This window comes from Apus apus, chromosome 14 (genome assembly GCF_020740795.1).
Source record: "Apus apus isolate bApuApu2 chromosome 14, bApuApu2.pri.cur, whole genome shotgun sequence".
In the NCBI taxonomy this organism is placed as follows: domain Eukaryota; kingdom Metazoa; phylum Chordata; class Aves; order Apodiformes; family Apodidae; genus Apus; species Apus apus.
Window position 1 is genome coordinate 9,432,584 of NC_067295.1, and position 16,043 is coordinate 9,448,626.

Below are 16,043 nucleotides of genomic sequence, written 5' to 3' on the forward strand. Positions count from 1 at the left end.
TATAAAGCAGTGTTTAAAAGGATAGGTCTGCTGTGTCTCTGCACACTGGTGGGTGACCTGAAAATCCAAAGCTTTTTTTTTTCCAGCAGAATCAGGTCTTCCAGATGTGAGGTATCTCCCATATTGTAGCAAGAAATCCTGTCAGCCAGGATATATTAACATGTACCGAAATCCAATACAGTAAATTCAACAGTTTTCTTTTACTTCTTTATAAACGTTTATAATAAATATATGTTTATTAACATCACTAGCTTCACAGGGGCTGAAGTGACACACATTACTGCAGTGAGACAGAAGACAGAGCACAGCAGGATCTGAACTTGTTTCACAGATCCTTAACATTTTCATGAACAGACTGGAACAAAATGGTTCTGGGAGAAAGATTAAGAGCTTTGCTTTGAAAGATAAGAGTCTTTTCAAAGACTGGAAGAAGTGGTGCACAGAGCAAAGACATGAACTGGGAAGAGGCACAGCCTTTCTCTAGATAAGAGCAAGGATGCTATGTCTGGTGATTTACTTTTGGATCTGACAAGTCTTTGGAAAATTTTTCACAAAGTACACAGAAATAGCTAGCAATGCAATTAAATGAGGTTTTCTTTTTTTATATAAATGAAATTAATTGTGCTGTCTTTAAAAGTAATAAAAAAAAAACAAACCACAGAGCTAGGCTTCCATAAGCTCTGTACAAAGTGAGAGCCTACCCACCTCCAGAAGCACAGGACTACCTGCTACGAAAATCCTCCTGAGGGGCAGGTAATTCTCTCTTCCCCAGGAGAGAACCTGGAGGAAGGGAACAGGACAAATGCAAGCCATGCCACAGCAAAACACTTCAGGGAAACTCTGCTCTGCAGCAGCTGGATGAGGGTGGCCAGCTCGTGTTTCTCCCAAGGACTAAGCTGCTTGCTGCAATGCACACACTCAGCACAGTTCCCACCTCCTGTCCCACATGGCATCTTTCAGAGCTGGCATTAGTTTTGCTGCATAAAGGAAAATTTATGACATCAAGGCATTCAAAGAAAATAGGTGTCTGCTACTGACTGAGCTCAGCTGCTGGAATTGTCTCACATCTCTGAATTACTTGTGCTTCTCTTCCTACCCCTCCAACAGCTGGAGGGAAGGCTCCTCACCCTGGGTTGTAATATCACTGATCCCTGCTGGATAGCACCAGCCTCTCTTCTATTAGATTCCACATGCCATCAGGCTAGATTTCACTTACCCAGAGTGAGTACTAAGTAAGCATTAGGTCCAAAAAACATGGACAAAAATGAAAAGGGATTAAAATAAGGAAAATCTACTGGTTTTCATGGCCGATTCTCTTGCCTTACCTTGCAGTAAGTCGTAGATTTTCTACACCTGGTCCAGTAACACTGCACACAGGATCAGTATCCAGCCCTCTCTTTCCTAGCTGAAACAGGATCTCACAGCTATACCACTCCTACCTCAAGGTACCCTGAAGTACCTACATGGCACAGCTCTTACATACAGGTTCTGTGGAAAAAAAGAGGTGCATTTGTTCAGCCAGCTCTGAGTGCAGCAAAGGTTAGTTCAGACCCATCCTCATCATGCATACAATTTTGTTCAAGTTACATTCAGACAATATATTTTTATGAGGACAGACATCTATAATCAGGATCATGAATCAATGCAGCAACAGCAAAAAGGACTGACAGGTATTTAGGGCAAACAGAAAAGAGAATCTACCCTAGAGCTGGGGCAGAATGGTTTGTGCTAGCAAGTGTATAAGTATCTAGAACTGGGAGAACACATTGATGCATATTAATAACCACATCATCAAAAAAAGAACAAGGCTAAAGCATACACCAAGAACAATCTTCTGACCCCTTGCTGCACTATTTAGAAGGTTATCCTACAAAATACAGCATTTTGGACATGCAGTTCCCTAAATGATCACCATGAACGGGACAGAGAACACTCAGTGACACTTCCCAGTGTACCCAGTTTGAGACTGCAAATGCAGTTTAAGTCATTCCTATACTGACAACTCCAAGGCAAACATTTTACACAGTGGAATTCTGCAACCATGCTCCTAAGTGCAGTTCCCTTATTTTCCAAGGACTTATTCAAATGAATACGTTAAGACTTGTAAATCTGTTCATCAGTGTGCAGTCGAAAATTATAATTGCCTTGAATCTGAAATCAGTTTCCACTTAGGAACTCTTAGCAATACTGCTTCCTTTGAACTCAATCGCAGAGTCCCCATCTCAGTAACCAGCTGCACTAAACCCACAAGGCTTTTTGAAACTATTTGTAATCCTGTCTAAATTTCTTCACTGGATGTTCTCTGCAGCTCTGCCTTGAGGAAGGTGTTGGTGATGGGTAGTTTGCAAAGGCAAGGACAGAGCATCTCTCTCCATTTTAATGCAGCTGAGTAAAACACCACCAGCCTCACCTGACAAGCTTGTTTCTCTGTTCTGTGCTCCAGTGTCTGTGCCAATCTTCCCACCCTTCTGTCCATCACAACCCAAGAGTTAGGTAATGTGAAAAACCAAAACCTACCACTTCTTCTCAAACTACCAAATAATCCCTTGCCTATTCCATTTCCACAGAAGAAGTTAACTCTAAGCTGCCCGAGAAATGTAACAGACATGGTGCATGGACACCACAGATACGACAAAGTTTCACAGCACTGCTGAATCCTGCTCCTGATCCATCATTATTACCTGGTTTGTTCAACTAACTGCAGTACTCCAATTACAAAAGAAACCATGAGATGTGATTCAAGCCCTACCACAGCACACAGTTATTTGCACTCAAGGTTTCTTACCCACTCTAAAACTGCCCAAACATTAGGCCTACCTGCTTGGCTACTCTAAGCAGTACCAGTAATTTTTATTTTCAAGGCCAAAACCTGAACTGCCAAAGCTAACCCTCTGTCAAAAACAAAGCAAGAAATGACACAACATGTTATCTTTCAAACAATTTTTTTACTTCAAGTTCTTTGCAAATATTTGTATAGTCATTACAAAAAATACCAAAGAAAATTTCAGTCTATTCAATTTGAGAGAGTCATAATTTACAAAAAAATAAATAGTTTTACTCTAAAGAAGACAAATGTCTAGTATTAAGGTCAGCAACGTCATTCCAGAAGCCCACATTCTCAGAGTGCTAAGTATTTGGGTCTCTCTGAGTTTGTTTGCCTTCTTCCAGCATTTTCCTTTAAAATAAGACTAATCAGAACATGAGAAAAGTAACTTTTTCTTTCCACAGAAAAATTAACATTCAACATAGATCTTGAAAACCAGACTCCATTGCTAATCAAATTGTTAGACCCCTCTGACTCACAACTTTAAAAACAGCAAAACTTTATTTTGTTTAACAACTTTCACAGAACATTTTCCCACAAAATGTAAGAGGCAGCAGCAGCAGCATGAAGGGCATGTTTCTTTGATATAAGGCTAGTGGTCCTTGATGTGGCAGAGCTTCTGTTGAAGCACAGAACTGCCAAAGCCAAAGGTATTACAATCGATATCACACCAAGCCTGCAAAACCTCTGCTCAGGCAAACCCTCACCTCAGCCCCGTCCCCACAAGCGTAACCAGGACTTGCCACCCAAGCCAGAATTCCTGAGTGAACTGGATGAATGACCAGGTACTACACACTGCAACATACCAGCTGCTGCAAAAATTTGGTTTTGGAGTGATTGTCATTCTTGACATGCTTAAATACTGCTTTGAAGTTGACTGTGCTTTTTCACATCAGCACTACTGACATAGGATAGTGAACTTGCTGCTATGCACTGTAAACACATGAAACCCTTAGAAGAATGCATAAAAGCATTAACCATGTACAGTAAATGCCATAATGAGGAAGTCCAGCACACATGTTATTTCACAAGGAGAAAAAAAATCTTTGGACTATAGAACTATATGCCATAAAATGTTTCAAGTGCATACCACAACAGATGGCTCATCAGATGAGGAATCAGCAAACAAGCAAATAACTAGCATTTTCAAAAATGTCTTAAATGTCTTAAACAAAACAAAATAAAAGGGGGCTTCGGAACGTAAGAGCAAATGAAAAGAAAAAGCTTTCTTAACTTCTCTGATGAATCACTCCACTTTACATTTGAGCATATGACAGGTATCAGGTAAAAATTAACGGTGTCTGAAGTGTTTTGCACAGTATGTGCTTCTCCTAAAGCTGGCTAAAATCAATACTAAGGAGAATTAAAAAAGAAAAAAATTGCATTTTTACGTTACTTCCATTGCCATCTTCTGGCTGACTTAACTAGGACTGCAACTGAACTGTCCAGTTCACACCAGCTCAGGGGAAGTTACAGTTCTCTGAATGTATCACCTCCCTCTTCTCTGCACAAACTAAGCAAGTTCAAATGCTACACCAAGCCTGAATCTTTGGCCATATTATAGAAAATGCCTTTTTCCTGAAGTAGTTGGTCTGGGCTACCACACTCCACCACCTCTCCTCTGTCCAGGACTAAAACTCTGTAAAACAAGGAAAAAACGTGGTCAGAAGACGATCCCAAAAGCAAATGAACACAGATCTATATATGCAGACTATAAGATAGCCATTACATGCAAGCAAAGACAGTCCAGACTGTATGCATGGACAGAGGTTTACAAAGCAAGTTATCACAGTCAGTCAAGCCAGCTCTCAGTTAAAATACTGCCTTCAGCTACCTTCACTAACAGGCCAGGCACTGTAGAGATGCCTGCTAAGCCCTCAGCAGGTGCTGCCCTGTGATATCACCCTCTGCCATGACTGGGCTGAGTGTTCATCTGCTGACAGTACTGCAGGTCATAGGCCTGGTGCAGGCAATGATCCTGTCTCTTATCTTTCACTATTGACAGCACAAAGAGAGGTATACAAAAGTACACAAAAATCTTATCATTTTGCTCTCGGTCATTCTGCAATAAAAAAAGACAAGAGAGATTAGAACTGAAATTATGAGACAACAATTCTGTCCTCAACTACACCTTAGCAAGGCAGCTCAGGACAAGGGAGGCTGCATGAACTATAGCCAAAAGTGATGGAAAGAGAAACGCTGAATAAGCTTCAGACAAGCACAGGACCTGCCTTCTTGATTCCTTATGCTGTCTGGGCCTAGTTTAGGGTATGAACTCCCTAAAGCTCTGATGGCTCTTCCAGCTGTGCCCAAATCAGGGCAAAACCCAGGAATAGACTCCTGCCCTCTCTCCTCCCTCTTCTTCACAGTTTACCTGGGAGGGAAGGGCACAACAGCACTGCAGCAGAGGATAGAGGAGCTCCCCAGGCCAAGAACAGGCACCGCAAGCCAGAACACATGCACCCCCCACCCATCAAAACAGGAATTCCAGCAGCTCTGCAGCAAGATAACTGAAAATGCACTGGTAAACATCTAGCTAACTGAAAGATGATCATTTAAGTAGAGCACAACACAGGGCACACATGCCATTCTTCAACATAAAATTGGTATTACTTTACCTTGTGTAGTCCATGATTGTGTTCAGACGATGTGCTATAGTTAATACAGTACACTCTTCAAATTGAGACTTTATTGTTGACTGTATAAGCTTATCTGTTTCAAGATCAACAGCAGCTGTGGCTTCATCTAGAACCAGGATTTTTGACTTCCTGAGCAGAGCTCGTGCCAGGCACACCAGCTGGCGCTGTCCCACACTACACAGGTGGGATGGGACAGTGGGGAAAAGAAGTCAGTACAAGTTAGCAGTACTCATTTTGATGCCCAGCAATTCCTTGTAAGAACTCGTCCAACACACAGGCGCCAAGAATCCAGCTAAGTAAATAAGGCTGATCTTAACTACTTTACTGCAGAGTATCTCATAGCATCTAAACTACATTTCCCTCCCAATGAAGCCTTGGCAATGTAGTAAGATAAAACATTAAAATTATTTCAGCATAACTGAATCAATGCAGTGCCAAGGTCTGGACTTCAAACAGTTTCTACAGACTGAACATATATCCCTGTTACAGTGCAAAAAGCAAGCTAACAAACAACTCCCTTTAAAAAAATTGCATCTTTTGGGCAAGAACCATGGTAAGCTCTGAGTATCCACTATAAATAGCAGGCTACTGCTACTAAAATCCTTTCTAAGACTGCCCAAGCTACCAAACCTCACTGCATTCTGAGTATTTCTTGAATTACTTTGCATTCCCAAACTTGAGAGTTTAAAACATGTTGAATAAGATTTAGTTGACTGATTGCCTGGTCATGAATTAATAATTCCCCAACTCCCTCCCCCGATTTTCATATGGGGTGGGGGCAGGGGGAGCCCTACACTGCATTGCTATTGCTAAGGTCCAGCTACACAGGGTCCCAAGTGAGCTGCAAGGTTCCCAGAAGTGGAAACAAGCACAATTCTTTAACGTACCTGAGGTTCTCTCCACCCTCAGCACACTCGTGATTAAGTTTATCAGGAAGGGACGACACAAAGTTTTTCAAGTGAGCCAGCTCCAAAGACCTCCAAATGTCTTCATCAGAGTGTTGGTCAAAAGGATCGAGATTCATACGCAGAGAGCCAGAAAACAATATTGGATCCTAGTCACAGAGAGATAAGTTCACAGAAGATTGAAAGTGCTCCAAAAATACTTCTTAGATAGTAAATGGAAAACAACATGTCTAGATGCTTTGACTCTGCTCTACTGGTCAAAAGAGCAATGGTCCCAGTTCACTAAGGGACCTTGATCAGGTGCTGAGCTGGAATCTGACCCTCCCAGTCAGGCTAAGCTGTCTATAGCATTTAAGTGAGCAGTGTCAAGTGCTAACAAAGCCCCTGAGTCCAAGGCAAAGGTTTTGCTTCTACAACTCAGGCATAGCCAAGCTCCTGCTTGTTACCCAGCAAAAGCAAACTGAAACCAGTCTAGAAAGAAAGCTTGGTTTCAAGTTCATGAAAGAGCATGCTGAAATGACTCAATTTCACAGCTACAGATCAGAAAAGCAATAATGTCCCAAATTCATTTCAGAACCAGCATTGTTACAAAACAAGTTCTGGTAATGGCAGAAATTCACACCTACCTGAGGGATGATGGTGATCTTGAACCGCAAGTCATGGAGTCCTATCTTTGCAATATTAATTCCATCAATAATAATTTCTCCTTCAGCTGCTTCATTAATCCGAAACAAACCTAAAGTAAGGGAGGATTTTCCAGCTCCTGTTCTTCCAACTATTCCAATCTGTTGGAAAAAAATACAGGAACAACTTACTCTGGGAGAAGAGTTAAAGCATCTCTAAGCATCTACCTGAAACTGACACTTTCAGAAAATTGCCACGTTTGCTGGGCTAACACCACCCCAAAGCAACATAACAAACTGAGGCTGATCAAAGGGAAGAAAAATCGCTGGAGATTAAAACAAAAAAGAACTAAAAGCAGTCTCAACATTTGCAATACAATCACAGAAGATTTCCGTTTTTCTAGAAAGGCAGATGACATTGTGTAAAGCAGGTGACGGTTTCCCTAATCCTTAGGTTGGCTCATGCTTCACAGTTGTAATTGTTGATTTGACATTTATCTTGTGTGAATTACCACTCTTGAGGTAGAATTCTGCCCATATTCGTAGACAGAAAGCGTACACTCAGGAAGAAAGCAAATGCCTAATTGGATACCACAAATAAGGAAGCTGGAGAGTAGGTCTGTCTTGCAGCTACCTTTTATGCTGCCATGCAAGATCACACTACCATTAGACATCAGATAATCCACACAGGACTGGGGTGGGATGTGTATGAGAGCATGCGTAAGGAAGCAGTAGGAGACACATGCACATATGACCATCAGTTTGGTCAGATACAGAGAAGTCCCTGCAGAGAGTCTCACCTTGCCACTTCCACCTCACTAGATCAGGGCTACTCCCCCTCTACTTAGTAGCCCATTTTCTTAAGACCATAAATAACTTGATCTCCCCGCAACCTGTACTCCTCTTTCCTCATGACAAATCAGGAAAAATTCCTGGGAAAGGGACAGCATAGAGCTCACTTCCTTATGAAACCAGACCAAAAGATACACTATTATGTGGGGTTGTGAAGTATCTTTATCCCATGATGCAGGATACACCTTGAAAAGGGTAAGAGCCCACTACATCTGCCAGTTACAAGACTGACTCTACAGAGGCTCTTCTAGTTCTTAAGGATCCAAGACACACTACAGAACAGGGTTAGGCTTCTCTTTGTCTTATAAACAGAAACACTCTACTATAAATTCAGGTTAGTTACCTTCTCACCCCCATTTATGGTAACATTGATGTTCTTCAGAACCAAATCCAAGTCTTCCCGGTACCGTAAACCGTAGCCTCGAAACTCCACCTTCCCCTCCTCAGGCCAGGTACTTGCTGGGGCAGTTTGTTCAATACTCCATTCAGCCTGAAAGAACCACACAAACATATCTGATCTATTCCTCCTTCAACCAGACATGGGCTTAGAGGCTACAGGAAAGCAATTAAGAAAAATCCTTGTTAGTGTGTAATCCTCAAAAGGAGTTGTGATTGGTGAAGGGAAGAGAGGGAAAGAGCTGGTGCAAAGCAGATGAGATGGTATATTTAGCCAATGGCTTTGCTATCACAAGTAGTACCTGCTGAATAAACTTTTCTCTTACAAATAGCAGAATTATACAGGCAACACATGGTTCAGATCACCTGCTTCTATGTTCCCACCACCATTAGGAAACCATAGGGGAAACCAGACATGCAACTAGAAGCAGTTTAACTCAGACATAAGCACTAAAGGATTCACAAGATGGTAAACAGCTGCTGCCTCAGCCTCCCACAGAAGCGGGAGAGGAGAGAACACTCCTCACTGCATTCACTGCCAGTGCCAAACAAAAAGACTTTTAACAGTATAAACACTGTTCTGCTAGCAGATCCTGAGAAAAATATTCTAGAAAGGGTCCTCATAAAGTCTGGCTGCAAAAACAGTGACCCAAGTCAGTTTTGAGTGACAGGCATGGCAAAGAAAAGCCATGAGGAACTCTGTTCTGTAGCCAAAAGGGGCACACCTGCAGATGAAATGAGTTGTTACGTGATTTGAAACAAAACAAGAAAAGTAAGACCTCTTTACTCCCCACACTAAAAGCAGAGAAACACAAATAAAACAATGTGTAAGCACTTAGGAAACCAAAATATTTGTACAACTAAGCTCATCCCATCTCTCAGCTCAGAAGACAACCCATTCAGCCAGGCTCAGAACAGGGCATTAACTTCTAGAGGTGGCATGAGGGACCCACTGTACCTCCTTCTCCATTTCAGCGTATTCTTTAACCCTTTCAACAGCAACAATGTTGGTCTCCAGCTCAGATGACATGCGAACTAGCCAGTTCAAGTATGCTGTAATCTGCAAGAAGAAAAGAAGTCCAGAAGCACATTAAATATCTTACCTGCAATGGAAAAAAAACTATGAAACAACCAAAGCACTGCAAATACAGGGAATGCATCTTGGCTAATCAGTGCTGGACAGGAGAAAAGTCCAGATACCTCTAAAATGCAGGGGATGAGTCATCTTGACCACATCCCCTCACACAGCCAAGGTACAGAAGGAACTTCCCAGCATCTTTCCAGATGCTATCTGCAGTTATTATTCTCTTCCTATGTTCCTTCCTATGTTTGCCCTTCAAAGTCATAGCAAGGTTCTGACTTCCTGATGCAGTCTTAAAACTCAGAGCTGCATTTTTTAAAAAAAAGATTAAAAGGTAAAATTACCTGCAGTGAGTAGGAGACTGAGAGGCCAACCAGTCCTGCACTGAGTTTGTTGCGTGCAATCACTGCAAACAATGCTGCAAAGAGGACAATACAGTTCCCCACATACTCCAGACGGACAGCCAGCCACCTGCAAGACAGAAAAACCCAATGCACCTTCCCAGTAATTCACCCACAGAGAATTAGGAATGTGGCCAGCCAATCTTCTGTCTCAGATCTTGGTTTTGAAAAGATTACTAATATGTGTGCTTTACATATACTAATAATGTGCCTTGTGCCAGTGACACAGGAACTGCAAGATATTTGAGATTCTGCTCCAGCAGCATGCAAACCTTAAGGCAACCAAAACTAACAAACCTTCCTGGTGCATACTTTTCTGTCTTAGTTCAGAAAGCAGTTGTGGTTAACACTGGCATCACTGAATCCAAACTTAAAAGAAAAAATATTACCCAGAAGCAAGGCAGGAACTCTCAGAAAGAAAAGAAATTCAGAAGTAATCTTAAATTTAAGTGAAACATCTGTGAAGGAGATTTATCCACACAGGCTTCCCTACCCTGGACTAGAATGCTGGGAGCTGTGATTGTTAAGGAACACAGGCAGCACCACCGTGTCCTGCCTATCTAACTGCCTTACAGTATTTCAACCCCACTGTTACCTGTTTGCAACAATGCTTGGATAATAAGCTTTCTGATTTTCATCCACTTTGATGTCGTTCTGCTTTATGAAACGTTTCTGCTCCTCAAAGGCTCGAATGACACTGACTCCCAGGAGGGTCTCGTTGAAGTGAGAATATACAGGAGAACGACTGACAGACTCAAGGCGTTTGAGCTGTCGAGATGTGGCCACATAAAATCTCTGCAAATCAGAGTATGAGAATTATGGTTACATCTAGACCACATCTGAAAAGACAGAGGGAGTAATAACAGTTCCCTGCCATTAGTAATACCTGGGAATTATTGCTTGTCTAATACTTTTAGGCCCAAAAAGCCCATTACGTATGCTCTGCTGTCTTTAAACAACCACCAACCAAACCATCTCATTTGACAGCCATTTTCCCCTCTTTCTCTTTGCAAGCTTATTTCAACAGTATAAAACACACACATAACAGCCTTTAATGTCGACTAATGGAGCCTGATAGATTCACTAATTCAAGAGTCAAAGTTAAACCCCAGCTGCTTCTCTCTGGTCTCCACTGGCTCCACTAGATTTCTAAGAGTAAAGCAAGCAGGCCCTGCCTACACAAGACAGGAGTGAAAGGCTGCCGCAATTTTTCTTGCTCTTTAAACAATATTCTGATGAAACAGGCCCATCAGCAGTGCACACATACCCCTCTAAAGGCTATTATGCTGTTTGGAAGCAAGTTTTAGACAAGCCCATGTTTTCCACATTTGGGCTATGAACAACAAGCTATACAGAATATGCCTCAAAATCTAATGGCGTTTTTGTAAAATTTGTTTAGATATTAGATTACCTTCTGCACAGAAGTCATTCTACACTTGGCAACAAAAGGAAATGCTCTGCTAATGTCAGCTAATCAATAAACCATGCAAAGCACAGTCAGCCAAGCATGACCCAAGTCAAACACAATAAAATTCATCCTAGTGCAGAGCCAATAATGTCTTAAATAACAGAGGATGAATGACTACTGGTCACAGGGCCCCCAAGTAAAACCTCCTACCTGCACAAACAAGTAGACAAGTCCCAAAGGTGGAATAATGACAGCAGCTATAGGTGTGGCCAGCAGAATAATGATACAAGCCCCAATCACATTAAACGTTGAGCCCATGAACATCTTGATAATTGGTGGAATGGTGGAATCAATGGTATCTATCTCCTTAGAGAAACGGTTGACCAGATTTCCACTGGGCGTACGTTCAAAGAAACTCATTGGAGATCTGAGGACACTGTGCAGCAGGTTAAGGTGCAGGTGTCGTGAAGCAAATATTCCCCCTATGGATACAACCATCGAGTAGCCAAACACAGCAACACCTAGAAAAGAAGGTTTATTTTTAATGGCTTCCACCTCTCATACAAAGCATTTGCCTTAATGTTGTCATCACCTAGCATTAGCACGCCTCCAGTACAACAATCCTGACAACTGGGGTTCACTACAGGTTGACTCAACAATTATGCCAACTAAATTTTATATATATAAAACAAATCAGTGAAAACACCACCTTTCTCTTATGTTCCTCCATTACAAAGCTTTGTGTAAAATTCAAGCACCTTCCCTGAGTAAAGATCATTGAATTATAAACTGGCACTTAGTTTTTATTGCAGGATTTTTGTTGTAATTTCAAAGTGGGACACTTGGAGCGTTAGGTTTCATAGCAAACAAACTTTGACTACAAAGAGGTTGCATAAACAGCTGCTGAGCTGGTGCCTTGGATGGACCTTCAAACAGTCAGAAGAAACACCAGCCTACACAGCTCAGCCAAGGCACAACTACAAGGGAGGCAGTGTAGCCATGGCCTCCCATGACACCCTGTCTCTGCAAAGCAGGTGTGCACAGTTCTTGTAGAGGCCAAGAAGCCATTTCCTGAGTCAGACATTTTGTCACCAACTACTGGCTCATCCGCCGCCCCAAACTACTTTCATGCTTGATTTCTACAAATCAAAGAAAATCATATTCACTAACTGAATAATTTTATAGCTTGGTTTGCTTGCCTTTTTTTTTTTTTAATTCACTCAAGTTTTTCATCCTTCTACAAAGGAAAAATAAAAAAAACAATCCAGACTCAAATCCTTTGCAAACTGCTGCTGCAGTTCTGGGAATACAAGGTCACCAAGAGCATTAGAAACACTCAGAACCAGCAAATTTTAAAACAGGTAAGACCAAGCAAACCTTGAGAAATCCCCAGTGCTCCATACACTCCCAGTCTGACACTTGTGTACTGCTGTGTCCCATTGATTACAGGATCATCTGTCCATAAACTCAGCCAGTAGTTGGAAGACAGGGAGGCTATATGATTACATATAAAGAGGAAAATGCTCAAGAAAGAGATAAAGAGTCCAATTGCTTTCATGTAGTCCCAGTACACTGTTGCCTTTACCTGAAGAAAGAAAGGGGAAAAAAACACATTCATTTTGCAGATTAAGTTTCAAAAACAGCAATTCCCCCTTCTTCAACCACTATTTAACAACAGCGTCCCTGCATCAGGCACAACAGTTGCACTCAGGAGAGTCACTGCTCGGGAACACAAACTGCAAACTGTCTATTGAGATGTTGCCAAACTAGACGTCCCACCAACTTAGGCATTCACCATCTTCCCTTTTCTTCCAACGGAAGGGAAGGGTAGGGAGAGAGCTGCCTGAAGTAACACAGTGTATCAGAGGCAGAGCCAAAAACTTCACTGAGGAGCTCCAGGTTTTGGCTCCCTCTTTTTACCACAAGATTATATAGCCTTTAATTAAATCCTTGTTCCACATTGCTTGGATTCTATGATCTATCTTTAACAAGAGGATTCAAGCACCACTGCTAGGAGGTTAACTGACATTTTCCCAGGAACATCACTCTCAGGTTTCTCAGAAAGCCAGGGGTATCCTGGGATTAGGTACTTGTGTCTACAGTGAAAAACCTGGCTTAAAATTAATTTGAGTAAATTCCAGCTCCTTATGCTGAAGGGCAGATTTCATTAGGTCTCTTAATCTGTCACAACCTCTTCCCAAGAAACAGCCGCAAAGTTTTAATTTCTTCTTTTAAACTTTGATGTGGACAGGCCCATCATCTTCAACAAGAGCTTTGGTGTCAGCACTCTTCTTGCACGCAAAACTGGGGCTCAGCAAGACTCCCATGAAGTACTACACAGTAAGTAGCAAGTCCAAGAATGCACTCAGACCTCTCTCATCCCATTTAAATGGTATTTGGAAGCTATTTTCTTTGGAACCCTGTGGATTTTTCTGGAAGACAGTGTACGAAATGGGAACAGGAGACCTTACCCTCCCAGTCTTTGCTGTGTCAGCCTCTGTCAGTTTCCAGGGATTCTTTTCAGCAAGTGGCTTTTGCAGCTCTGCTGTGCTGCTCTGGTGCTGTGACTTCCCAGTGTCTCTGCTGTATGTTGAAGAGTTACTGAGCTGCCTGTTTAAAGACATTTATTTTTCAGTCTTAGCATGATACAGGGCAGGTGTTTACTTCACAGATGGACTTCAGCAGTCCACAGCTCCAAGTCAGCACCTTACATTATTCTGATGATAATCAATCTCTTCACCAGTCACCATCAGTGGTTACTAGTGCTTCTCTCCTCCCCTCACAATGCACATCTAATCTTCCCTGATGGCATTCAGTTCTCAACTATCCATTTTCAGATACAAGTAACAGGCTAACCAGTCAAAGAAGTCTTGGTTGAGCAATCAAACTCCCAAAAGAAAGATGCTTGGTGACCATCAACTTCAGCCTTTACAAATCCCATCATTATATACAGGGCAGCTGCTGACGTGGAAAAAGGGTACACACAACTGGCATCAAAAAGGGCAACTGCACAGGATACATTTTCTTCTAACAAATACCATCAACACCAAATCACTGTTTGTCCATGACTGAGTAACAGGATGGGTGGGGGAAGAAAAAAGCAAGCAAGAAGTACACACCTATGCATCAGCCTTCCAGGGGCTTCGCTCACAAGGACTCCATTTTCTATAGGCTTTCCTTCCTTTCCAGATGGACTATTTGTATCTGGGAGGGGGTGAAAAAGTAAACATGAAAATGGTAAGGCAAAAAGCTACAAAGGTTGCATTTCAATCCTAAATGCCAGGTGCAGTCCTACTGTGCAAACAAAGCAGGAAACAAGTATTTACATGTACTAGCAGATAACTGACCAGATGAATAAACCAGTTTAGTTTCACTCCCAACAGCACTAGTTGCCAAGACACTGAACATTTATTTTTCTATTTTTCTACCAAATATAGGTCAGTAATAATAGCATAATTTAATTACAAGGACATACCTGATGTTAAAGCATGCAATGCCAAGTCCCACTATGACCCACTCTCTGAGTAAATGATGGAGTGAAGCTGTAAGTACAGCAGGCATGTGCTATCAACACTGAGCCTTCCAACAAAACTAAGCAGGAAGCAACATGCAGAAGCCTGATGTTTTTAAGCAACTGTACAAATCAGATTAATTTAAGCAAGAGTTTTTTCTATCAATGTCACTTCTCAAAATAGAAAGTCTTGTTAGCGCACAATATCCTACTTGTAAGAAGATGCAACACACATGAGACACTTGTCTAAAACATTTCACAAAACCTGTCAGCTGGAAATATTAAGCTTTCTCTGAGCAACTTAAGGAAGTATAATACAGTGCCATGAGCTTAAGTTATGTCATCATTTTCCTAATACAAACCAAATGACTGATTCCAAAAAAATTAACTTTCAGTTAAATGAAACTCTATTTTCAATTATGAACATTAATTCAAAATTTCTAACAACAACAACAAAAAGGTTTTAAAGGGCTTATACAAATAAAAAAGCTCACCTGCATCTATTCAAAGACAGGTGGGAAAATTTGTGTAGAACTAGAGACTGAAGTTTTTATGTTTTTACACTAAAGCAAAATAAATGCATAAAACAGTTCATCAATACAGTAAGTGTGGGCTGCTTGAATATAAAGCTGTTCCCTCCTGTGTCTGCAAACAGAACACTGGTTCATTACTCTAAAAACTCAAAGTTAATCTGTGCACAGTGTGGTCTAGAAGCAGAAAGAAAGCAGAAAATGTGAAGAAGAGTTCAATGATTTAGTTCTTATTTTTATTTATACAAATGAGAACAAAGCAGTATGGGACTGCTGGTTATTTTAAGCACTTGACAGCACTTCTTTAGAAAGGCTCCCATTTGAAAATCAGCAAGCATTCCAACATCAGAGCATCACTGGAGTTCTAAATCTACATAAACATAATGAAACTGAAAAACACCCATCCTGCCTAACATCTCTTGAATTTGATTCATGTTGTAGACTATGAAGATTATCTGCTTATACTGCATTCACTTCTTGAGAACAAAAAATGCACAAGGTTGCCATAGTAAATCTGACATGTGCACCTAGGGTATAAGCTCACTAATGAGGGCTCTGTAGGAAAACATGTCCAGAAATTATGTAAGGGAACAGCTGCAAAGTACTGGATATACATGTAAGAACAAAACAGACCTCCTGGGCTCAATCGTGAACGATGCCTCTCTAGGTACACTCAGTAAGTCCCGGATGCATCTTTAGAGTTTATTTAAAGCTTCCTCATGGAAATCTTTGAGATGGAGAATTGCTGCTGCTGAGTTATCTACAAGCTGACACACCAGCTGTTGTAGCATCACACAAGCAAGCAACATGCAAACCAAGCCAACACCTTCTATTACGGAGACAAAATTCTTCTAATAATGACTCAATACCTTG

At 41.4% G+C, this 16,043-nt stretch overlaps 1 protein-coding gene across 8 annotated transcripts in view; it reads right to left on the reverse strand.

Annotated features, from left to right (window-relative positions):
• Positions 1 to 2,925: 2,925 nt before the first annotated feature.
• Positions 2,926 to 16,043, reverse strand: part of LOC127390425 (multidrug resistance-associated protein 1) — a 50,873-nt gene continuing 37,755 nt past the window's right edge. For 7 of the 8 annotated variants that reach the window (XM_051632057.1, XM_051632053.1, XM_051632059.1 and 4 more), the window contains 12 exons: positions 14,249 to 14,333; positions 13,601 to 13,739; positions 12,507 to 12,714; positions 11,340 to 11,650; positions 10,317 to 10,516; positions 9,665 to 9,791; positions 9,198 to 9,299; positions 8,187 to 8,333; positions 6,995 to 7,153; positions 6,351 to 6,517; positions 5,443 to 5,637; positions 2,926 to 4,463 (listed from right to left, as the gene is read on the reverse strand). In XM_051632057.1, the coding sequence (XP_051488017.1) occupies positions 4,355 to 4,463; positions 5,443 to 5,637; positions 6,351 to 6,517; positions 6,995 to 7,153; positions 8,187 to 8,333; positions 9,198 to 9,299; positions 9,665 to 9,791; positions 10,317 to 10,516; positions 11,340 to 11,650; positions 12,507 to 12,714; positions 13,601 to 13,739; positions 14,249 to 14,333 (1,949 nt within the window). In that variant the 3' untranslated portion in view covers positions 2,926 to 4,354. The other variant, XM_051632054.1, reaches the window with a different exon arrangement.